This window comes from Mytilus galloprovincialis, chromosome 10 (genome assembly GCF_965363235.1).
Source record: "Mytilus galloprovincialis chromosome 10, xbMytGall1.hap1.1, whole genome shotgun sequence".
Classification (NCBI taxonomy): Eukaryota; Metazoa; Mollusca; class Bivalvia; order Mytilida; family Mytilidae; genus Mytilus; species Mytilus galloprovincialis.
The window spans coordinates 32,617,287-32,643,340 of record NC_134847.1 but is presented as its reverse complement, the minus strand read 5'-3'; the positions used below and the strand labels follow the sequence as shown (position 1 = coordinate 32,643,340).

Sequence of the window (26,054 nt, the reverse complement as noted above, 5' to 3'; positions counted from 1 at the left end):
ACTGAAAACCTCAGATCAGCAATTTTCGCGTCAATCAAACAATTCTACATTATATGAAATATATAAATCTTACTAGTATATCAAAGGATTGAAGCATAATTCAAGATATTCTGACAATAAAATTTCCAAAGTATCGATGACGTACAAGAGCTGATTCTTAATCTTGATAAGAACGACCTGAAGTAACAGACGAGATTTAATGAAGTATCTGGTTTTTAAGAAATATTTTCAGATCATTGACAGGAAGTTGCGGTGAGGATAAGATAAGACAATTCTCTCTGATCCCGAGGTCACACCAAGACTGCGACTTGTTCGTCAGAGATTGAGTTACGGCATCTGCTGCTGTGTGTGGGAGATAAGATCTATGAGAAACAATTTGAGTCTTGAATTCGTTTGTTTTGGAGTTAGACCATGCTGAAGTAAGACTGTGGAATAGTGTCCTGTTAGTTTCAGGGTAAGTTGAATTTCTACGGACAGTTTCTTTAAGGTCATTGCATAGTATTTGCATTTTTACTGATAACAGTTTTAGAAAATGAAGCTGAGATCATCGATGAACAATTTTATTACTAAGATACATGACATTGAGGATGAATATAGTTTTATATTGCAGCTATTTTCGTGTTTATTATACAATCATACCACAATAATCAGGAATTAATCGAAAATTCGCTGTTTTATTGTTATTATAAATTACGAACATCATTGCGCCAATTTACTTTCGATTAACTTCGTGTGCATTTATTGTGCATTGCTTATTATCATTACTAATATTCTGTTAAATTTTCTTTACTGTCGTAAATTAAAATAATCCGACGGCATAAACTTGGATATCGTTTTCCTGTAAGAAACCGGAAACATCACACAATTAACACTTTACCTTGACAGTGTGACGAAATAACGTGTTTTCTTGCACTTCTCGTGACCACTTGATTACATCTGTTGTTTTGTAAAATCATAAAAAATACCCTACTCATAAGTTTAACATTTGTAAGCGAAGTTAGCCAAATAGTGCCAAAGACAGCGATATGACCTTTGTTGACCTCACAATGACATAGTTGCAAGATCTTCTGATTTGACTTGTTCGTTGATGGTTTTGTTTTTTCAAGAATGTTCTGTAAAAGTTTTAATTCCAGTACCTTATATATTCTTTAAAATGTAAACGTATACTAGTGGTTAATTCATTTCCATACTTGCATGATCACACAGTCACGGACATATTTTTAACGTGTCCGTTGGTTTTTGTTTACCATATTTACATCAAGATGGTTTTTGTTTACCATATTTACATCAAGATGGTTTTTGTTTCCCATATTAACATCAAGATGGTTTTTGTTTCCCATATTTTACGTCACGGTGTCATTAAATGTAATTCGACATCCTGCATTTATCATACTTAATAAATCTTCAGGAACTAAGGCTATTTTTTTTAAAGACCCCCCTAAATTATTGAAGGTTATAATTTTTTGTTTTACCATAATTTTGTAAAGATACACTATTACGAGTATTGTTCGGTAATTTTTTTTAATAAAGCGTGTTATATGAAACGCAAAGCGATTATAAAAATTTAGTAGCAAACCGATTTGAAAAATAATTTATCGACCTTGTTTCCAACCTTTTTTCGAGACACAACTTACAATATCATTAAAAAAGTAATATCGTTGAAAACGGTGTGATATAGTTTAGACCGATTGATTGACTGACTGTGTGGTGCTTGTCGTCCAGTGACAAATATTTCTTGGATATTCAAGAAGAGAACAAATAAACAATAAATACAATAGGTACATGTAGGTCTTGTAATAGACTGCTACTTAAGGTGGTACCTAACACTACAAGGAGATAACTCTGTAAAGTCAGCTAAACGTTTTGATAACGTTGTGTTGTAATTTTGAATTTTTTATATTTTTGTTAAAGGGTCAAAGTAAATAATTTGATAAAATTTTATGAAATTCAAAAGGCCAAATTAACTAGAACATGAGGGTATTTTAATAGGGAAGAAATCTAGTCTAACAACAGGACACTCACAGATCGACCAAAGGGGTGTTGCAAGGGTTTTCAGGGTGCAGAGATTATTATACGCTCTCTTCACGAGGCATCGGATTTAACGTCCCAATTTTAACCGGACGTGGCTGCGTATTTGTGCATCCCATACAACCAAACGGACGCTTTACTTTGGCATGGATTTTACTGTTGGTCGAAACAAGCCCAAGAGCGACCATATTTCTTTTTCCAGTCATCCTTGCGGCGATACTTTATAGAAAAGACACGATTTGTGAGGCGGTCGACCGAAGGTACCGACGCACGGACATTCTGATCACTGCATGCATCCCGCCTACTTGTGGTCATGAAATGAAGATAGCCCATCCTCAAAATTGATGATTATAGTTGTTCTATAAACGTATCAAGAAACCCTTAAGATGTATATCTATATTACTATTAAATGATCATCATGCAGTCTGAGTGTCATTGATATATCATTGTAGGTAAGAAGTATATCATAACTAAGTTATATTGGTAAATAGTGTAGGTATAATTATCTAGAGTAAACTAGAACAAGGATGATTAATACATGTACTATTAATATAAAGAGACATGCATAGAATGATTCAAACAGTAAATATTTTACTCATTCATAAATGTATTAAAATGAGAAAAAAAATCTGTTGACAAATAAATTGGAAGACTAGTGTCAAGAAATCCAAAAGAGTTGAAAAATTGTGAGATTTTAAAAAATGTGCCATACCATACCTTTGTGCTTCGTATCTATTTGATGAGTTCAGTCCTTTGATCTTTTGATATAGTTTGTTCTTACATTTTGCTCAGTGTTACTTACATGTTTAACCACGCCGTATTCTACATCTGCCTGTCCCTAGCAAGGAGCTTGCAATTGAGTGGGTTTCTTTTGTTTCTTTATATCAAATTTGTAATTCGGTTATTTTGTTCAGTTTGGTCTTGTGCTGTTCTGTTCCACTATCCAGATTCGAAGAAGGGTTGGGTGCCAGCTATAATCTTTAACCTCACAACATCATGTATGTGCATGTCCCAAACTAATATACGAGCCTGCAATTCAGCAGATGTTGTTTGTTGCTTTATATCATATTTATTTTGGGTGTTATTTATTGTTTTGTTCATAAAGGGACGTTAGTTTATTTTTTAGTTGTTTTACATTTGTCCTTTCAGAGCCTTTAGTTATATTGCTATGTGGTCATGGATTATACTCATTGTTAAAGGCCGTACGTAAGGTGACCTAAAATTGCCAACTCCTACGTCAGTTGTTCTCTGGATGGATACTTGTGACAATCAAATTAAATATATTATTTTAAATCATAATACATTTGTACTGAATCAAATAGTTAATGGTCATTTGATTGTTACTAGTGACTTTTGAAAAAAGAAATTCTTGCCCGAAAAAATATAATATAAATATATAATTATTCCTGTTCAGTCTTTCGGTCAGTTTTCAAATCCGCAAGCACTTTTTTTTTTTAAATTTTGTATCAGCATAGTGTTCTGGTTAATTAAAACCTGTTCCGTTTATTTTCATATAATTTAGTAGCTTTTAATGAACAGATGCAGGGAAAACAATACATATTGAACTGTTTTATAACTGTGACTTAACAATGCAGCTATCGAAAATTTCTAAATTTAACTAGAAAGTTATGTGAAAAATACCTTAGATCATGATTAAACACGATACTAGATATATACATTGTATATATATAGTTGTGTGAAAGCATAATAACCGACTATTTTAAGGTTGATTGATTGTTGATGTTTTAATTGCCACTTCTGTGCTATTTTGTAGCGGCCAGTTTTTATTGCCGAAGGAAGCCGAAGTGCATGCCGGGAGAAAACCACCGACCTTCGATATGGAAACTGACAACCCTATAGTTAAATGCACGACTATTTTAAAATGAACGCCGTTTCTGTGCGCGCTATTGTATTTAGTGGCTAAAGCATTTTTACAGAATCGCTTTCAGTTTGCAATTTAAACATACACCAGACTATCATAACTATTTTTTGCTTTTTATGCGTTCATCGTGATTCGTTCAAGTGATTCCTTAAAAACTCAATTTGACGTCCACATCTGTTTTACTATTTTTTGTCATGTTCAAAAGAGCAATTCTAATTTTTCGAGATATTATAATTTTGACAACTGACCTAAAGTATGTCCTGAACGCATTTTAAATCCTTATATTTCGACTTAAAATAATGGTTCATTCAACTTTTGTCAACATTTTGAAATTTAGGTAGAAGACTCCAAATAACAGATGTACTATAGGAAGCGTAATGACTCTTGTTTTGTGTTCAAATATTCTTTATATTGTAAACATTAGTTATGAAAAATCGTCCATTTTTCAAACTAATATGTTAAGAACTGAAAAAAGTGACTGGAAAGGTATTTTCAAATCGTTTCAGACAGAACCGTCGGTAATTTGCAATTTATCTTACACAGTCCATTTCTATATGTGTGACTATGTCATTTCGTTTATGTTCAAGTATACAGAATTCACGCTCTTGATTAAAGAAAATAGTTAAGAGCTTCTTAATTTAAAAATTGGGGCGAGACATTAAGACATGTAATAATAATTAAACTAAATTATGTAATAAAATATCAAAGCTTACTCTTTCTATAGGGTTAACATATCTGGTTAATTTTCAAGGTAATTTACTTTTATTTGAAACGAATTATAGTTTGATTGTAATGAATCAAAGTTTTAACGAAAAATGTCAGTTGCTGTTGATGTAGTAACAAGAAGGGTTGTGATCAAAGATAGTTCTGTCTGGTAGAGTTAACCAGTTCAGTACAGTCATGTTCAAGCTTTACATTTCAGGGAATGTTGTATTTACCAGTTGATTTTTCTCGGTTTTTTAAAAAAGAAGATGTGGTATGATTGCCAATGAGACAACTATCCACAAAAGACCAAAATGACACAGACATTAGCAACTATAGGTCACCGTACGGCCTTCAACAATGAGCAAAGCATATACCGCATAGTCAGCTATTGCCTTGTCTTATTCATCATTGTCATGATGTTTTACCACTGAAAGTCTATGTGATAGCTTATAAAGCTTATTCTATATTGGTCAACTCCATATTTTACTCTAGGAATACTTGCGTGAAAGTTTAAGTTTTAAAATATTGAAATAGAATTTCTCATTTATGACGATTCAGTATATATTTTTTTCGAAACATATTCAAGTTTCCTAAAAAGATTCGCTGCTCCGTCGTTAACCTGATGAGTACGTGCACTTAAATGAATTATCACAACATCCACTGCAATCTACATTGCAGTTATGAACACTGTATTATTTACGACATAAGCGCGTAGGCATCAAGGATTTTCTTCTACTAAAGAGTGATATTCATTTGTAATCAAATTTTAACAATGTTTTGTCTGCCAGTACCTGACGATGTGAATGAGTTGTACAAGTATTTTTATCGAATGTAATTTCAGATTTGATCAAAATAAACTTGTGAATGTAAGTAGATAGTAATTTAGATACGGATGGCTATATATATATATGCATATTTATATATATTACAGTTGGTTCTTTTTTGTCTCTCGTGATACATGAGGGCTGAGACTACTATAACAGTAGTCTCAGATGAGGGGTCATACATTGTAACCACATTGTGGGAATAATTGCATGCACACATTTCTTTTTGGACTATTCTTCCTCTCCCCTTTTTCTTTCCCTTTTTAATATTTTTTTTAATTCTAATTTTTTTTTATTTGTTTTACATTAGCAAAACTTCAAATCATTTATACCCCATTAGATAATTAAAAATTGTATATATGTAAAGATGTACAGAATCTACAAAGTTTATATATAGTGTAAAATGATGATATACAATAAGAAGATGTGGTATAATTGCCAATGGGACAACTCACAACCTGAGACCAAATGACATTAAAGTTAACAACTATTATAGTTCACCATACAACCTGCAACAATGAGCAAAACCCATAGCACATAATAAGCTATGAAAGTGCCCCCAAATGTAGAGTGTATATGGATCTTTATATACCATATACATCTTTGAAAACAGGTGCATAGTCAGTTTATTTGTATCTCAAGTGATCATGATGTACAATTGATATGCATATACACCAATGTACATGGTACTGTTACAGTTAATATGCATCTCAACAAATATACAGTTTATATGCATATAAACAATGTAAGTCTAGTATATGCATCTCAACATATGCACATTTATATGTATCTCACAAAATGTATATTTATATATAAAAATATAGGCATCCCAAAAATTTACAGTTTTTATGCATCTCAACAAATGTACTATTCAAATGCATCCCAACAAATGTATAGTTGATATGCATCTCAACAAATATACAGTTTATATGCATCTCAACAAAACTACAGTTTATATGCACCTTTACATATGTAAGTTATATGCATAAAAACAAATGTTCATTAATTCATATGCATCTCAACTAAATAAATGTACAGTTTATATGCACCTCAACAAATGTACATTTATATGCATATCAACTAATGTACAGTTTATATGTATCTCAACTAATGTACAAATTATGTGCATTTAAACAAATGTTTAGTTTCTATGCATATCAACAAAAGTACAGTTCATATGCAACTCAACCAAATATACATTTATATGCATTTCAACAAATGTACAGTTTTATACATCTCAACAATTGTACATTTTAAATGCATCTTAACAAATGTACATTTTAAATGCATCTTAACAAATGTTCATTTTAAATGCATCTCAGCAAATTAACTTCAAGATCACTTTAAAGTTGTGTATTATAGGGTTGTCTTGCTTCTAATATGAATATGGGTGCCTGAGAAAATGAATATCAATATTATCCTAATTTTGTGTTGGAAACAAGAAATATATAGTTTTGGTTTATCTGTTTATGATGTTATTGTTTTGTTTTTAGTATTTGTCGTTGTTTTCTTTGGAGCGAGTCAGTTACAGGTTCTTTTCATATATTGTAGTGTTGTTAAATACTTGTAGTTTTTAAAAAGAAGTATGAGATAAAAATGAACTTACCATGTTTTGAGGGAGTATCAGAAGTTGTTTCCGTTCGATATTGCCTCCATGATAAGGTTATGTTTATAGTCTAACGCGTCACTGGTTACACGTGAACTGGTTTACTCAATCTTAACCCTAAACTGTTACGTTTTTGAATACAATGAAAAATAAAGGAATCACAGTTAGCCCCCTTGATTTCATGGTGATCAATATTTTCTAAGGAGACAACATTAGAAAAGGTCTTAAGATAATTGTAATAGAAAAGCAATGAGATATTCAATAAGCAAATTGTCAATGGAGTAAAAAATAAATTAACTTTATATTTCAAATCAAAATGCAAAATATAAAAAGTTAAAATACCTCAAAATATTTACTTAACATTGACATAAAGAGTCTATTTATTTATATTTGACAAACTTCGTATTCGTACTTAATGAAGGTAACTGAAGGTAGGTATGCGTACTACTCTTTCTCAGACAATGGTAGACACAATGCTTAGTGCCGAGTGAGAGGTTGAGTCGACCGAGGCGAGACAGTGGGTGGGACTGAGAGTGGTGTGCATGTGAGAAAGAGCAACATGTAGAGTAGAGTGGAGTGAAAAGAGTGAACAAGAAAGAGAGAAATCAAGATAGTATAGATGAATTTAACCTACATTTACAACCTACCTTATCATGTAAATCAACTGGTCTATGGTAAAAAAGAAATTAGGCGAATCAGCATCTACCTTACTTTTCAGACATTTGTATTTACCACATCTAAATTCATTCATACGTTGCCCCCATAACATCTAAAGCTTTCATAAGTGCACGTTGCTATGACAGGTGCATACAAAGTGTATTTTAATCACAGAATTAGTTAGATGTATCATTTTATATCATAAAAGCCCCCAGAATGCAGGTTTACACTTGTTATGTCATGATCCCGTTAACAGAAACCAATTAACGTAAATAATCAAATAAACTTTATAAAAACGATGTTTGTTTTTTTAACAAAAAATCGCACTTGAAAAACTCATTACATCTGTCACTAGTATCTTCGTCCTTGAAAAATGCACAGGTGATGAAATCAATGATGTTTGTGATTTGCGATAACAACTTTGAATATATATACTTGAATAGGTGGTTATTAAAATTATAAACTGAAATAAACTTATGAACGCACGTGTAACTGATTCTTGATCAAGCATACATGGATATAAGAAGATGTGGTATGAGTGCCAATGAGACAATTATCCAACCAAGTCACAGTTTGTAAAAGTAAACCATTATAAGTCGAAGTACGGTCTTCGACACGGAGCTTTGGCTCGAACCGAACAGAAAGCTATTAAAGTTTATATATTAGTATTTTTTTCTAATATGGTAAATCAAGTCACCTGAAAAAATATTTAAGACCACGAATCATATTTACTCAAGCAATGAATGCTCATTTTTGTAGTTTTATTGAGGTGTATTGTTGTTGAACGGAGCGCATTTTGTTTGAAGCCATACTACAAATATTCACAGGATCAACGCTTTTACAACTTACATTGTCGAGGAGGCAAGTGCTGTCCGGAATGTTAAGAATTCATTGAATGCTTCTTTTTGTAAATTCATTTGGGTGTAAAAGCGTTGACCGAAGTATATTTTGTATGAAGCGCGGAAACGCTTTATTCTAAAAATGTGCGCACGGTCAACTCTTATACAACCCTATGAAATTACTAAAAGAACCATTCAATTCAATTAAACTTGGTGAATTGTAGTATGACGCATAAGCGTTGTTATCCAATCAAAATAACTGTTTCTTCTGAAACATACATGTAATGTGATTATTGGAAAATAAAATCTTTATTTTTGAAAACATATCGAAATATCATAATCAAAAGTACGTATTCTTATGAAACATACATGTATACCACGAGAAAAGCATTCTTTCGCAGGCTTCTAAATAAATAAGACTTGTTGTTTTATATTGTTCTTCTAACAGAATTCCACAGGCTTTTTTGCAGTGGCTTGAACATTTAACACAGAAAATCTTAAACTTTAACTGCTTTACGGTCAGTGAAATTGATGATAACACAGTGTGAAATAGGTTTCATGAGCTAAAGATAAATGTTTCAAATCTTTTTATATCTCTTTCAACTTATATAATATTTCAGGTGAATAAACTACCGTGTTCGAGGCATAGTGTTGTTAAACTGATTACCTTTGTTGATCATACAGACTTGATCATCGCTTACAGGAACCAAGCTTATATATATACATTAGTATTACCAAACTCAGGGATACATAGAAGTCATAGAAGCTATCACGCTTTCAGGATTAGATTGTAAAGGATAACCTACCAGGGGAAACGGAAGGTGTGTATATTTCGTTTTATTTAAACCCTATGCATGTTCATTGCAGCCTCGCTGCATTTTGCTTATACATGGAAAATTCAATAACAAATAAAATACTTCTACCGTTGATCTGCCATAGACCTATGGATCACATATAACTATAAAATTTTGACTGTACCCGGAAAGAAAACTATTGAAATTTTAGATCAAACAGCCGTTTCAATTTTGGTGTAAATTTTTCAAGTTTACACAATTACTATAAAAGAAATTGGAGTCTGCGATTTGTATCTAGTATGAAAAATGTACAATTCATAAGACAATACAAAGAAGATCGTAAGAACTAAGACATGTAACGTTTAAAAAAAAAAGACGATATATACAATCTTTGTTTTCTTTTTCCCTTGTTCGAATTAGTGTTCACACTGTTGGTAGCTGCGATACGTAGTTTTGTCTTAGTTAAGCAAAACATAATGGGAAGTTTCATTGTAATTCTTTCTTTTTATAAATACTCGATTTTAAAAAGAACTTCAAGTTTAAAACGAGCAATGTATGTACAGATTAAAACGATATAATTAACGGTAAAACGCAAATGCGTTCTCATTAAAAAATAAGATAGTTGAATTGTCTTCACGACAAGGGTAAAAATTCCTAAATTGGCTTTATTTTTCATCAAAAGCAAAGATTGTTTATAACTTTCATGTTAGAACTGATGACACTTACGCTCAACAATTATTATAGAAAAAGATAAAGTCATGCATTTTCAACAATATTTCTGTTATTTTTCTACATAATTGTGTCAAAATCTGTTATGCAGGCTGACAGGAGCATTCCGTTACCAATGCTTTTTATGTCGCAATAAAAGCAACGCTGAAGGGTGCCAAACCAGTTTAAAACTACTAATTAACTACCACTTATTTATAAATAGCAATTTGTTCTGACAACTTACAATGGTTCATTGCAACAAATACACAATCTGTTTAATATAACCCGCAGATCCTGGTAATGTTTCGAAACTAATAGACAGTAGTTAATACCCAATGGGACAAGTATTTAGAGTGCAAAGTAAGGATATTTACTCTGGTGAACGCAAGAAAGAGCATAAATGCGTATCTGGCAGCAGCTTTTTTTTATTTGATAGTTAACCACACTCCATTGGTCAGTTAATTGAGTAACTATAGGCTAATCGGCAGAAATAGAGCGTTACAAATTTTTGTTTGTTATTCAGCTTCTATATATATATATAAAGTCACGGGGGAAACCATTTTTGTGTTTAAAAAAAAACTAATAAAGGAATACCCGTATGTTGTAAGAATAAGAAACATTATGTCACAGTATTTTCATGAAAAACATTTGAAATGAATTTGCACTCTTTGTTTCTATGCCACATCTACGGTTTGTTTTTTACAACATGTAAATAAAATTTTGGTTGGAGACCTGAACCTAACGACAAAAGTAGGATCAACAATAGACCAAAGAGGGTTTTTACAGAGCTGTTAGTTATTCCTTCCATATACAATAAAAATACGGAAAACATTTATATATGATTATATACATGAGGCTATAAAATTAACCATCAAAACATAAACATAAAAACATTTCCTAAAGTCTAAAGAAAATCAATTTCAAATTAAAAGAAAGAAAAATGCTTTATAAATTCATTCTGTAGAAGTTGGGTCATTTCGTCTATGTTACCATCATATATACTTAGGTCATTACCGCCCTAGCCATCCAAGATAACACTATCAGAAACAAACACGGAAGAGCACATATTATTTGTGACAAAATGCCAGTTTTAATACTTTCAGCATGTGCACCCACGTTTAATATAGAATTGACTGTGAAGTTAATCATTTATCGACAACCTTCCACTACAACCATTTGTATATAATCAGATGATGCTTTGGCAATAGGATGCTTTAGATTTAGTTATTTGATGAATTTATCATATTAGATTAACAACCAAAAAAAAAAAAAAACCATACAAATCAATTTTTTGGATTATATCATTTCATTAATTGTGAGTATTGTTATTTAGTTTAAGGTTTATTTTTTTTCTTCAGCTATTAAAAGAAATTTGTGTTCATATTTGTCAAATGATTGCTTAGACTTTTACAAGTTTGTAAACTTGATTTTTTTTTAATACAACATTCATTGCAATATTGCTTCAGATACTAAATGAATTCCTATGACACCAATTTAATAAATATTTTAAGATTTTGCATGTTGTAGTTATTTAGTACGTTTTTGGGATGATGTCTATGTTGATGCTTTGATGCTTGATTTTGCCCATTTTCTCGCTGTATTTCTTTCTTTGGGGGAGGGAGGGGGTGTTATAAGTATTATATCAGTTAAAACGTTCCTGTTACAGTATCAATCAGCATCTATTTGTAAAAAATAAAATTCCTATCAACTGGGGAAATGTAAAGTTGTCATTTTTGTCTAAACATTTTGATTACACATCTGTTCACGTCTTAAAATTCCCTTTTTGGAATAAATAATGTCACCAACAACTTTAGTTTACAAGATAATTTTTTCACTGCAAAGTTTAGGGATGTTTAACTATTTGTTAATATTTGTTTTATCGTATATAATTGTTTTAATAAATCTTTCGATTTAACCCTTTATATATAAATCATACTCAGGTTTCATGAGATCTCTGATAGACACTCGCAAAAATTTCTGTAGCAAAGCCTGTAAACTCTTTAAATATAGAAAGTCCGCGCGTTTGCATGGTTATAATTTAATTACAAACTGAAGCAACCTTTAATCATATCTATACTAATTCTCTCCATGTGGAAAAAATTAAAACAAATCAAGCTTTGTCAATCAACACGTCATAGTATAAGCCAAAGCATTAATTTGCTGTACTACAGAGTAATTTTGTGTTATTGAATCTTTCGATAATTTACTCTCATTTCTGTAATATCAATCATTTTAAGCACCTGTTAATTACATTTAAGTAGCATCAGCTATTCAGTTATGGCGGATAGGAGACTTCGCCATATGTTTATATGCATGTCTAAAAGTGGGAGTCTAATCAGTGGTTGAAATCTTCGGTCCATAGAGGATTTGGTGTTAGTCCCTGTTGCACTGTTGTTTAAACTCAGATTTGGCATTTAGTTTAGACACTTCCCTAGACTCCTAGAGGATTATGATTTGACATTTGGTTTAGACACTTGTTAGACAGATAGATTGTTACACTTTTTCTGTTTCATGGGTTTGTATGGTGGCTGTTTTATAATCTCCATTTTTCCCTTTGTACTTATCAAAGAGATGTTGTTATGGTTTTTAATATGAGCTGCATCGGATAGAAATGGACCTAATGCAAATCAACGCCAATACATCTGTTATTACCTATTTCGGTTTAAAGGAAAAGAAATCAGCGGAAACTCATGGACTGTTTGCAAGTTAAATTGTTAATCGAATGATACAAAACGTACCAAACGTCATCTTTTATTTTATTGTTTTTCGTATATAAATGTTCCAAAATCAACCAGAGTCTAATACATATAAAAAGAAGATGTGGTATGATTGCCAATGAGATAACTCTCCACAAGATACCAAAATGACACAGAAATTAACAACTATAGGCCACCGTACGGCCTTCAACAATGAACAAAGCCCATACCGCATAGTAACATGTACATATTTACGTACACCTAATTTCTATCCGACGCAGCTCATATTTTAGATCAAATGTTGTTCAATTCAATGCGAGTATTCGAAAAATCAAAAACTAATGCAAATCGTTGAAGAGAATTGTGAAATTATAAAGGACTAAAAGTATTATCAAACCAGAGCTATGCATGAGAAAGACAATATACCAAATGCACATCGCGGTTCGTATCAATGGTTAAGCAATATTAAAATAATTGTCTCAAATCGAATGCAAACAATTATTATTGTATAGCAATATAATATTTTCCACAGAACGTAACCAAAAGTTAGCGTGCAATAAATTCTAACATTGCACTAGTGCAATAAATCTTCAAAATTCATGACGTCATTAACGACAAAATCTTAGTTTAAACCAATTTTTACTTTCAAATATTAATTGCTATACAATAAAAGGGTTATTGCATGAATATTGGGGAATATTGTCCCTCGTAGAACATATATTGCACTCGCAAGCTCGTGCAATATAAAATTCTACTCGGAACAATATTCCCCAATATGCATGCAATAACCCTATATTATAAATTCTCAGGTACGAATATTTTCACAAAAGATATGATAATGCAGCAGTTGTATTCATATTTCATAAATGATGCGGTTACAAGCTCAAAGTGACGTTACGTCATTCGGTGAGTGTTCGACGTGTAAACAGGTGTTTCTTTGCTTATTATATACTTTCTTTATAATGAGTAAAGAACCATCAAAATAAAATCAGAATGGAATACTCTACATGCATGATGTGTGGTTTTACGATGAAATGAACTTGTTTGTTTCATGACGAAGTTTTAATTATTGTAGGCGGTTTACAATTCTAAAATATTGCGCCCTGGCATGAAAATAATTTTCTTTTAAATTTAGCATTTTAGAATTATTTTTAGAAACAAACGATAAGTAACTATGACAATAAATTAATTATTGTTGAATTGAAGTTAATCGATTTCATATTACCTGTTTTGTTCCATAATTAAAACATACGTTTCAGGTGGGTACAAATGTAGTTGTCTCATTGGCAATCATACCATTTCTCCCTAGAAAAGTGCATCTGATTCAAGGGTAAACAATCTAATTTAAGTTACATTTTAGATACTTCTTTTTAACCAAAAAGGCTAAATTTTTACTTATAATTTGAAATTTTTAAAAGGAAACTTTAAGGAACATTTTATGGGTATTTTAAATTCATTCACAATGTTCTAGGTATCGGTTTGACTTAGCACATGTTACATGGTATAATCGAATGCCTACGTCAGAGATCCCTAATTTGGATTTCGTGATTTAAACTGTTTCAGTTGGAAATACCACATACAAATTTAAAAAAAGGGATTGTATCCACCCTATTCCATTAAAAAGTCATGGACCAGCGGCTTCTATAAATGATAAAATAATAAGCCATAGACAGCTGAACGTCTACTTTCAATTAGCTTACATGTATGTATGTTTGGCTTCTATCTCATTGATGTTTATTTCTCAGCTCTTTTTATCATTATAACAATGTTATGTAAATTTGGCAACATTTATATTAAATAAGTTCTGAAGCGTCCACCCATTTGGCGCACACTCTCTATGATCCTAGATAATTGTTGGCATTGCATTCATGGTTTGAGAACCACAGCCAAATACATTAGTTCAAAAATGTTCATTAGAAGTTACTTCGTATACATAGCAAGGGTCATCTTCATGTAGCAGTCTGTGTTTTAACACTTAAATGAAAATAAATAACACATAGAGAAGGATAAAGAGTTTCACATTTCACGGTTTTGCACATATGACAGGCCGTAAAATTTCTATTGCATTGATTTACAGTTGTTATTTAGGGGCTTTTATTGCTTTTTATACAGTATGCATTTTGCTCACGATTGAAGGCCGTACAGTGAACTATAGTAGCTAACTTTTATGTCGTTTGGTCTCTGGTGGAGAGTTGTCTAATTGGTATTTTTTTATTTTTTTTATACAGGTGGTTGTTTTAGGTTGCTGCTGATGTTATAAATGAAATATAACTCCTGGTATTGGGTTTTGTTTGTGCCTCATATTCATAGGTTGTATGCCCCTTCGTTTCAACTGTCCCACTTTGCTGAACTATTGATAAACTTTGAAGCAATATGTTGTTTTCCCTCCTTGCTCAAGTTACACCACCACTAGTGATATAAAGCTTTAAATTTATCCACCGACCATGCGAGGGCTGTATATCCAGTCCTCAAGAGAGCCAGTCAAGGTCGTTTAAAACTTCCATCATCACCACTTTACTATCCCTGTTATTATGATTTGAACAGCAAAACATATAAAATCTGTAATATTAGTTGTCTATCATTATTATGTACTATACAATTATATCTGGCAAATCAATTACTTTAAGAACATGCTAATCAATTTGAAAGTGTTTCCCTATCTGTAATTACGATGTTTAATGCAATAAAACAATGACAGTTAAACGAGAAAATAATGATCAGCTGATTATGTTGTGCTTATTGCCATAGCAACAACAACCTGCAATTTGTAGAACTGAACCCTATCGATTGTTGTCTTTTGTGTTAAATTAAGCTTTTCGTGCTATCCACTCTACATCAAGAATTTGTCGATGAAGCAGTATTTTTTTCATTGATGGGGATTTCAAAAATATAAGCCGAAGTCATGTCAAGTTTGGGATAAGTTAACTCGCCCTAATCTTGTAAATTCCAGTGTAATGAAGCTCTCACGCGGAGAGAGATGTTACAAATTATCTTGTTCACTCCCACGCTTGAATAATAAAATTTATCTGAATAGTCATACATGTTAGCTTTTATCAACAAAAACATCGACAAGAAGCAGTGTTTGCGAAATGTCAGATGACGGTACTTCCGCTAAGAACATGATGCTGTAATGCAAAACATAATTTTAATTCTTTTTTCGTCCGAGCAAATGATATGCTGTTTGTGCTCTTTACGCCCAATGATGCTTTCAAAATTACCTGTCACCTGTTGATTTTGGTTTATCTAATTATTCGTTTATGTATTAAAGTATTGCTTGTAGTAGCATTTAGCACTGTGTACAATTTTGTTACATGTAACTTCATAGTCCAACCATTTATAAAGTATTTGAAATCCGTTGAATTGGTATAATTACGGATTTAGTAACATACATGTAATGCTCCAGTTTTAGATACAAATATATACTTAAAATTGAACATTGACGAAGTTCTTTCGCTTAGTATTTCTCTTTCAAAGATGTTGCACCCGTTGTTTTACATCTGTTTCACTGTCGTTTTGAAACAACTAAATTAATATCTGAAAAAACTAAGCAAAGATAAAAGACACATAAAGGCAGATATATCTGGTGTGATTTCATCAACTGATTGTTTGAAATACTTACTTTTATCAGCAGTCTACTCAAATTTTTATACGACCGCAAAATTTGAAATTTTTTGGTCGTATATTGGTATCACGTTGGCGTCGTCGTCTGCGTCGTCGTCGTCCGAATACTTTAAGTTTTCGTACTCTAACTTTAGTAAAAGTGAATAGAAATCTATGAAATTTTAAAACAAGGTTTATGACCACAAAACGAAGGTTGGGATTGATTTTGGGAGTTTTGGTCCCATCATTTTAGGAATTAGGGGCCAAAAAGGGCCCAAATAAGCATTTTCTTGGTTTTCGCACTATATAGACTTTAGTTTAAGTAAATAGAAATCTATGAAATTTTGACACAAGGTGTGTGACCACAAAAGGAAGGTTGGGGTTGATTCTGGGAGTTTTGGTTCCAACAGTTTAGGAATTAGGGGCCAAAAAGGGGCCCAAATAAGCATTATTCTTGGTTTTCGCACCATAACTTTAGTATAAGTCAATAGAAATCTATGAAATTTAAACACAAGGTTTATGACCATAAAAGGAAGGTTGGGTTTGATTTTGGGAGTTTTGGTCCCAACAGTTTAGGAATAAGGGCCCAAAGGGTCCAAAATTGAACTTTGTTTGATTTCATCAAAAATTGAATAAATGGGGTTCTTTGATATGCCGAATCTAAATGTGTATGTAGATTCTTAATTTTTGGTCCCGTTTTCAAATTGGTCTACATTAAGGTCCAAAGGGTCCAAAATTAAACTAAGTTTGATTTTAACAAAAATGAATCCTTGGGGTTCTTTGATATGCTGAATCTAAAAATGTACTTAGATTTTTGATTATTGGCCCAGTTTTCAAGTTGGTCTACATTAAAGTCCAAAGGGTCCAAAATTAAACTAAGTTTGATTTTAACAAAAATTGAATTCATGGGCTTTTTTGATATGCTTAATCTAAACATGTACTTAGATTTTTGATTATGGGCCCAGTTTTCAAGTTGGTTCAAATCAGGATCCAAAATTATTATATTAAGTATTGTGCAATCGCAAGAAATTTTCAATTGCACAGTATTCAGCAATAGCAAGAAATCTTCAATTGCACAGTATTGTGCAATAGCAAGAAATTTTCAATTGCACAGTATTGCGCAATAGCAAGAAATCTTCAATTGCACAGTATTGTGCAATAGCAAATATTTTCAATTGAACAGTATTGCGCAATAGCAAGAAATATCTTCTTGCACAATATTGTGCAATAGCAAGAAATTTTCAATTGGAGTTATCTTTCTTTGTCCAGAATAGTAGTTGAATCAACTTAAATCATTGTTTTATACAATATACAATGTATATTCACTCTTACTACCAACTGATAAATTAAAACAATCTTTACCATTCAGTGATAACAAGCATTTTATTTTACATTTTAATATTTTATGATGTATTTAAATGAGTAGTTATTGTTGCAAACTCCATTAGAAATTTGAATTGAGATCAGTTTTGGAAAAAGGGAAAGGGGGATGTGAAAAAAAGGGGGGGTTAAATTTTTCTCATTTCAGATTTCATAAATAAAAAGAAAATTTCTTCAAACATTTTTTTGAGAGGATTAATATTCAGCAGCATAGTGAATTGCTCAAAGGCAAAAAAAATATTTTAAGTTCATTAGACCACATTCATTCTGTGTAAGAAACCTATGCTGTTTCAACTATTTAATCACAATCCAAATTTAGAGCTGAATCCAGCTTGAATGTTGTGTCCATACTTGTCCCAACCGTTCAGGGTTCAACCTCTGCGGTCGTATAAAGCTGCGCCCTGCGGAGCATCTGGTTTAACATCAGATTACATTACTTGACATCAAAGTATAATAGCTGATTAAAATATTCACCCTAGCAAAAACCCAGCATAGTCGTATGTTATTTATTTTTTTAGTAATAATTTAAAGCATAGACAGAAAATTATGATAGGAAAAGAAAAAAAAAAAGATTATTGAGAAGCTTAATATTCTCTAACAATGCAACGTAACTAAAACGTTCAGCTGATTTTACAGAGTTATCTCCCTTTAGTGATAGGTACCACCGTAATTACAATTTAAGAGGGGGATCTTTCATCGATTTTACCATATGTTATTGAAAAGCATAATACTTACAGGGTATTCCATTTCAATAAACAACATCTTGGTGCAAATATCTTTATAATGTTAGTTCTAAGTAAAATGAATTCAACATTTTTTGATTTTTATAAAAGGAGAAAAAAAGGGTCCCGGGGACTAGGATGAAAAAAATATTCTGCGTGTTTTTTTTTTTGTAATCTCTGTCTTGCCTTCATATTTTTCTCTCTATTTGGTATTGATTTTTTTATTAGTTTATCCTGATTTTTAAATTATCAACCTGTGTCTATTTTATGCCATTTGTTGTTCGTTGCTTTTTGTCTTAATTTGTGCCTATATGCATAATTGGGACACTTCCTGATATTTTTTCAAGTTGAATATTAACAAATCGTCATAAGATTTATTGTTGTGATACTTTCGGCATTTTAACCGATTTAATGTCTTTAATTGAACAAGTTCAAATAAATTGCATGAACTTTTTCCAGTTTTTCGCACATTGCAAATTCTTAAATATAGTTATCGTTATGATTTTCCCATTGTAATAATGAGTAAAAAGATATGTGGATATTCGTTAAGAAGACAGCAGCCCAACATTAAATGCTATTAAAATATATCTGTAAGGCAGTATACGGTTTTCCAACGATAAACAGGTGTATATACAAAATACTAAGCTCTATGTCGATAAAGTTGTAAAATTAATTCGTGTTGCTCCGTCTTTTGTTTGTTTTTCTTTTTCTTATTAAGCCATGGCGCTATCAGTTAAATTTCGTTTCATGAATTTCAATGCCCCTTTAGTATCCTTCGCCCCTCTTTTTCAATTTCTAGACTTTGACCGATTAAGAGGTTGGTATACGCATATTGTAAAATTATTAAAAGACATATAAAAAAAAATACTTATTAATGATCTGCATTCAACAATTCTTCAAATGGCAAAACATATGATTTTGGACAGGCATGTGAATATTCGTTGGATTGAAAGTAAAAAAATCTCCCCCATTTTGATACCGGTTTTTATAGATCATAATAATTGCAAACCAGATTCACAATAAATAATTATACTAACAATTTCTTCGTTTCAATATTGTACTAGAAACATAAGATGCGAACAATGACCGTGTAACTCCTAGATAGCAGGTGATACTGGAGATAAAAAAAAAAAAATAAAAAAATATCTATCTTATTCTCAGACTAGTATCCTCTTATTTCTATAAATATGTTATCAATTTTTTATTTTGTCTGATTTCAGATTTATTATCTTGGAAGAAGTTATAGATTCATACAGATTTTCGCTCATCGCACGCCAAATTTACATAACAAGGATCATTTCAAAATAAATTGAAGAGATAAGATTTCTTCAGAACATTGAACATACGGGCGATAGAAATCACGAAAAACATAAGGGAGGCGACTTATCAAACAGCGAACTTCAATCAGTGCAAATGAAAAGTCATAAGTCATGTAGATCTCTACGTTTATTCTAAAGATATTTGTAATGATAAAAAATTCTTTGTATAATCAGGAATCAAAATAAAGAACAAGAATACCTGCTGTCACTATGACGTCAAAATAAATAATCATGCACCACTTGAATTATATTGGGGATTTTGGATAATCAAAGTGATAGTCCCAGAATTCAATATCAGCAGCAATTCGTTGTTACAGATTATATACAGACTTGTTTTAAAACATACGTTTTCAATCCGTAAATTTGTATTGCAGTATTGGCAACATACGCTGCTATTATCATATAACAGTTTTGATTATAAAAAAGTGTGTTAAAACATACATTTTCATATCGCACAGCTTACAATTGATCTAACTATGGCGAAAAATCATAAGCTTATGAAAGAAATATCTGACCAATTTCTATCCTGCAAAATTTGTTTGGAACCATTTAAAAATCCCAAAACGTTGTCATGTCTTCATACATTTTGCTTCGACTGCCTACAGCAACATTTAGATGCAGAAAGTTCCCGGTCTCGTTTTGCTATTTATAATCGTAACATAACATGCCCTCTTTGTAGAAAAAAGACGGAGCTACCGTCCGGAAGTATACGACGTCTCCCGGATAACTTCCTTCTTTCAAATCTTACAGAAATAATAGATCGGCGACGACCGTCGACAGTTCCACCATGCGAAATTTGTCCTTCTGGTGTTCGAGGCAATAATGCATCATCAAAATGTCTTGACTGTTCAAAACTGTTATGTAAAAGTTGTGTAAAACTTCATTCAACTACTAAGGTCACTCAAGATCATACTTTAATTGACATTGAAGGTCAAAAAGATATTGAATGTAAAGAACATCCAGAGGAAATAGTCCGATTTTATTGTGACCCTTGCGACACGTGTATCTGTGTCGTCTGCACATTTCAAGAGCACAGAGACCACGAAATTTGTTCTTTTACAGATGGATATTCACGATATAAAAATTCCATGGAAACTTTGCTAGACAAATGTAAAAAACGTCTGGATGATGTTTCAGAACGAATTGGCATGATAGATAAATGTGAAAAGACAATAAAAGAAACGCGCGAGAATATACGAGACTTAGCAATTAGTTACATACAGCAAGTTAGACAAACAGAAAAAGAATTGTTGAAAAAAGTTGAATCATTCTTCAGTGAAGATACAGTTAATTTCGTAAACAATAGGGAATGGCTACAGGAAAATGCAGACGGACTACAAAGTGCATGTAACTTGGCGGAAATTGTAATGTCTGACAGAGGTGTCGAAATGCTTCTGCTTAAGAAAGAAATGGAGGAGAAGTTGACCTCATTGCTGGATCCAGGATTACCTGTCGTGCCTCCAGACTTTCAGCCACATATGATCAGATTTGTTCCAGGTTCTGTGTCATTTGGAACACTGAATGTCAATAATAATAATTCTGAAGAAAACTTGTCTGAATCTATCTGTCGAACGACAGAACTTGTCACATCAGAAACGCAAACAGACCAATTAGAGAATATTGTGAAACAAACTCAAAAGAAAACATCAGAAACGCAAACGGACCAATTAGAGAATATTGTGAAACAAAATAGAAAGGAATCTAAACATTTTTCAACTCAAACAACATTTGAAAAACATACACAGAAAGAATTTAACACAGAACTACTTTCGTTCCGTGATAAACTTACAAGAACAAAACCTCAACTTTCTAATGGATATCAAGAACAAAAGACAAATAAGGTTAAAATGGTCGATAGTGCTTTACAAGTTGTAACCGATGCAGGATCTCCAAGTTCTGGAATATGTGTCAGTTGCTGTGAAGAACTAAAAGACAAACCAACTCCCGTTGAATTTGGAGAAGCACCAAAAATTCAAGAAATTATTCTTATGAACAGTTTAGACAAAAGTGGCAAAGAATGGAGGCGAATGCGTAGAAGTATGATCAGAAGCCGACGGGTTCAAACTGACATATCATTGTCAAATGAAAATGTTGCCATTAGTCATGGATTTACAACATATGTTGCTCCTGTTTCACGAAGCTTGTCATGTGATGATGTAATTGACGATAAAATAGTCAGGTCAATTGGCCTTGACCCGATTATCATTGAAACGCCAATATCTACTGTCGCAGAGTCACCTCGTAAGCGCATGCGTCATAAGACCACAATGACTACTTGTGAAATGAAGCCAGTTGTTCCAACTAGTGAAAAATGTACATTTACAGATCCGCCATCTGTAGGAACGTTTTCTTCTCAAACTGTGATTGAATCTTTGTCAATTCTCACACAAACGCCGATAGTACACAAATCAAGCAAAAGTGCAGGAACCGACTTTACAGGACAATTTGATAAATCGACAACGACACCACAAATAACACTCATGGATAACGAGACCACCATGCCAGTTGTTACCCAGAATACAACAGGAACGTGGACTGAGGTTTTGCAGACTTCAGAACGTGCAGTCTGTACTGAAGGCTGTGAAACCAATGAAATTGGAACTGACATGAGTCATCCAATAAACTGTGACCAAGGCGTACAGATTGTACCGGATCAATGTGATAAAAATATAAATACAGGACCAGTCGATGTAAGAAACCAGAAATCTCAAACTGAGGCTATGGAAGATGCATCAGAAAATCGAAAAAGTTGGCATGGGGGTGGCGGTTTCTTTTCAAAATTATTCAAAGGGAAAGGGTCGGGATCAAATACAAGTCTTTCGTCTACCTCGTCTATACAAGTAAGCATGGTCGACTCTTCTACAGAGACTAATGAACTAGTTCTCTGTGATAAAGAAACTGGCACACCAGTCCCTGTTTCAATAGACCAATGGACCGAAACTCCAAAACCTGTAATGATAAATACGGGTATATCTCCGCCAAGGCCTTTATATGTAGATTCATGCGTCGAAACAAATCACATTACATCTATGGACCAAGCAACATATACAGAAGTTGTACACCATAAAGATGTCGGGGTTGACACTGTCGTTGTTGTTCATGACAACGAAACATTGACCGATAAAATAAGATGTCAGGATGCACAAACAACGGTTGACATTGTTTTCGAAACTAATGAAACGAACACGGAAAACACAAGATTGATGGACGCATCTGTTTCGACTGTGGACGACTGGGTTCGGCTTTGTAAACCGGATTCGTACGATGTTTGGACGGCGACACCGTCACCTGACATACTAAATACAGGGACCAATACAAGTAATGTTTCAACGGCGGAAAACGCGACAAGTATAAGTCCAAACGAATTAGTCAAAAGCGTTGAACGTTCAACCACACCTATCAACGTTGATAAACGAGACTTTGGAACAATGGCCCTGTCATTTGGTCATTCGTCATCTTCTGTTTCGGATGAAATGACACAAACATTTACAGTTGCCCTTTATGATAAATCTGTATCTACTTCCAAGGAATATATACCGGACCATGAAAGAAAAATCGAGAGCTGTGAAATGTCGACGTCTACTGAATCCTTACCGTATATAGGACTTTTGAGTGAACTTGAAGGAGACGAATTATTTTTGATACCAGAATCGGCATTTGGGAAGAGATCATCGATTGATTCATTATTTGAAAACGAGGTCGAAATGGTGGATGATTGTACGTCGATGGAAGATCTTGTTCAGGAAGAAATATCAACACAAACATTAGTATCTTCAGGTACATTAGATCAAAGTCTGTTTTCGGATGATGAAAAATTTAAAATGACAAGGGAAGAAAAGGGAGACAATCTCGTCGATGTTGGGGTTAACACCTTACCAAAACTTACCTTTGAAAAGGAAACGTCGACTCCTCTCCGCCATTTGTTTTCGAAAGGTACAATGACATTTTACATATCGAAAACTGATAAATCAACAAGTACTTTTAGCAGTACACGTCAGATTGCTGAATCCGTATTTAACCAAAGACCAATGCCGGATAAGACCAACAAAGAAACAATGACGGTGTATCAAGTTCTGAAAGATGCATCAACAGCAACAGAGAACGTTATAACTGGTGGCAAAATGGCGGAATGTATATCTAAATTAAAGAATGTGTCAGACCGTCTACAAAGTCCTACAAATAAAACAGCTCCAGATGCTCCTTGGACGAGAAATTCAAGCGATAACATAATTGATCCGAAAAACAACGAAGATATTCGGAAAAAGCAAGTCATGGACCTTGCTAAGGATACTTTAACAAAATCAAAATCAAAAGGAAAGGAAAAGCAATCAAATAGAAAAACACAACCTATTACATCATTGAAGGGAAAATTAGCTCCACCGGATACTAGTCCTGAAGACTTAAAGTCAAAAAGTCTCCCACGACATGCATCAACAACAGTAAAAATGGGGAGTCAAAGTAGTGCTTCAACTCGTAAAACTATGCCAAGGTTTAATTCAGCACCTGGGAGAATTGCCACCGTTCCTAACCAACAAGCCACAAAGAAAAATACAAACGCACAACATTTATCGCCGAGTAGTAAACTTCCCGTGAAGGATAACCAGGATCGTCCCAAAACACCAGTTGGGACACGTAAAGGGAAATCGTCTTTGCCAGCAATAACCGAATCCCGAGCATCATCAGCTAGTTCCGATGCCGATTCGTATGTTTCCGCTGTTTCCGATCAGTCTTCTGATGTACTTGACTTGTCCTCATTACGAATTCCTAGTCCTCCTACGGTTTCAAATCGAGCATCTTCAAAATCTCCCGTTCCAAGGCGAAAAACCAAAACATCTGAAGACAAAAAAGCACAAAGCAATGTTGGCTTTATGCAAAAACTGTTTTCAAAGAAGAAAAAGCAGGAAGAAGAAAAGACTCCACCCTCGCCTAAAAGACAACATAAAAAGTTTACTCTGCCGCCGCCGCAGCCACCAGAACCTGTTAAGCCTGTCAAACCACAAAAATCAAAGGCGTTCGTTTATATGCGACAGCGAATTTTCTCAATAGAACATGACAACGAAAAACCTGCAAGAAGAGGATCAAAAGAGGGTCCATCTGATGGGAGACCTGTTTCATCAGATAGCTCCTCTTCACAAGTAAGCGCCACCATAGACGATCGTCCACCATCAACGTACGACAACCTATGATTTATAACAATACCGCTGTTGATACTCTGGTTTTCGATACTTTCATAAACAAGATACCAGTAAACATTCATTGTCATGACTTGTTTAATGTACATCCGTGAATGAATTATTCAGCCAAATGAAATAGAATTGATTGCTTGGTTATGAACAGTATTTTCTTTCGTTTTACCGGAATATCACATATAAACCGACGGTGAATATTTATTTATTTCTTGGACACAAACCATTTGCACTTTGTCGTAACATTTGCACAAGCTATTTGTTGGTTAAAAAATAATTGAAGATGAAAATGTGAGAAAGTTTCCCAAATCGGACATACCCAAAAATATTTTAGATCACATAACAATAGTTTCTGAACTTACAAATATAAGCACATGTAGATAAATTATTATATACATTACCATAATTTTGTAAATGATCGGTTTCATTGTAATTTCTTTTTATTAGCTTGCTTTTGCTTCAATTGCAACTTTTATAAATACATTGTTGGATACAAAAACCGGTGCTTCATGCTTAAACATAACAGCACACACTTGATAATTAGCAGAGAGAATTGATTAACTAAGTGATAACAAGAAACTACTTTGAAACAGGTCATATTTATAGTAACTGTGATAACATTGACTCATCAAACTTATATCATTCATAATGTGTCATAAAAAAACGGATTGTTTCTATTCTCGTGTAGATGAACATGCACTTCAGGGGTTCGATACAGGGGATTTGCGGGTTCTATACAGGGGTTCTTTACAGGGGATTCGTGAGTCAGTCAATGTCTATCACTCATTCTTTACGTTTAGCATTGTTTTTGTTGATTGGAATTGAACCGAAATATCAAGTAGAATATTATTAAAACACTTCTAGACAAACACATGGGGGTAACAAATAGTAGTTATCTAATCTTTCTAGCATCAAATCGTGCTATTTTTACAGTGCTACAAAAATCACTTTTTTGAAAGGTTTATTGTATTTTTTTTATATGGTAGTTATTAATTTTTCATATTTACGCAATCTATTTTATAAATAAACATAAACATGATAAAAACATATCATATAGTAAAAAATCAATTATAAAAATAGATATTAAATACGAAGAGATAGTATGTAA

At 32.9% G+C, this 26,054-nt stretch overlaps 1 protein-coding gene across 2 annotated transcripts; it reads left to right on the top strand.

The window, feature by feature from the left end:
* The first annotated feature begins 266 nt into the window (after positions 1-266).
* LOC143047395 (uncharacterized) lies at positions 267-26,054 on the top strand. 2 transcript variants are annotated; one of them, XM_076220421.1, is made up of 3 exons: positions 267-454; positions 9,162-9,362; positions 19,662-26,054. In XM_076220421.1, exon 3 carries the CDS (start codon positions 20,237-20,239, stop codon positions 24,944-24,946), a length of 4,710 nt encoding a protein of 1,569 aa, XP_076076536.1. In that variant the 5' UTR covers positions 267-454; positions 9,162-9,362; positions 19,662-20,236; the 3' UTR covers positions 24,947-26,054. The 2 variants fall into 2 exon arrangements, with proteins under 2 accessions (XP_076076536.1, XP_076076537.1); XM_076220422.1 differs by lacking the exons at positions 267-454; positions 9,162-9,362 and adding an exon at positions 11,219-11,358.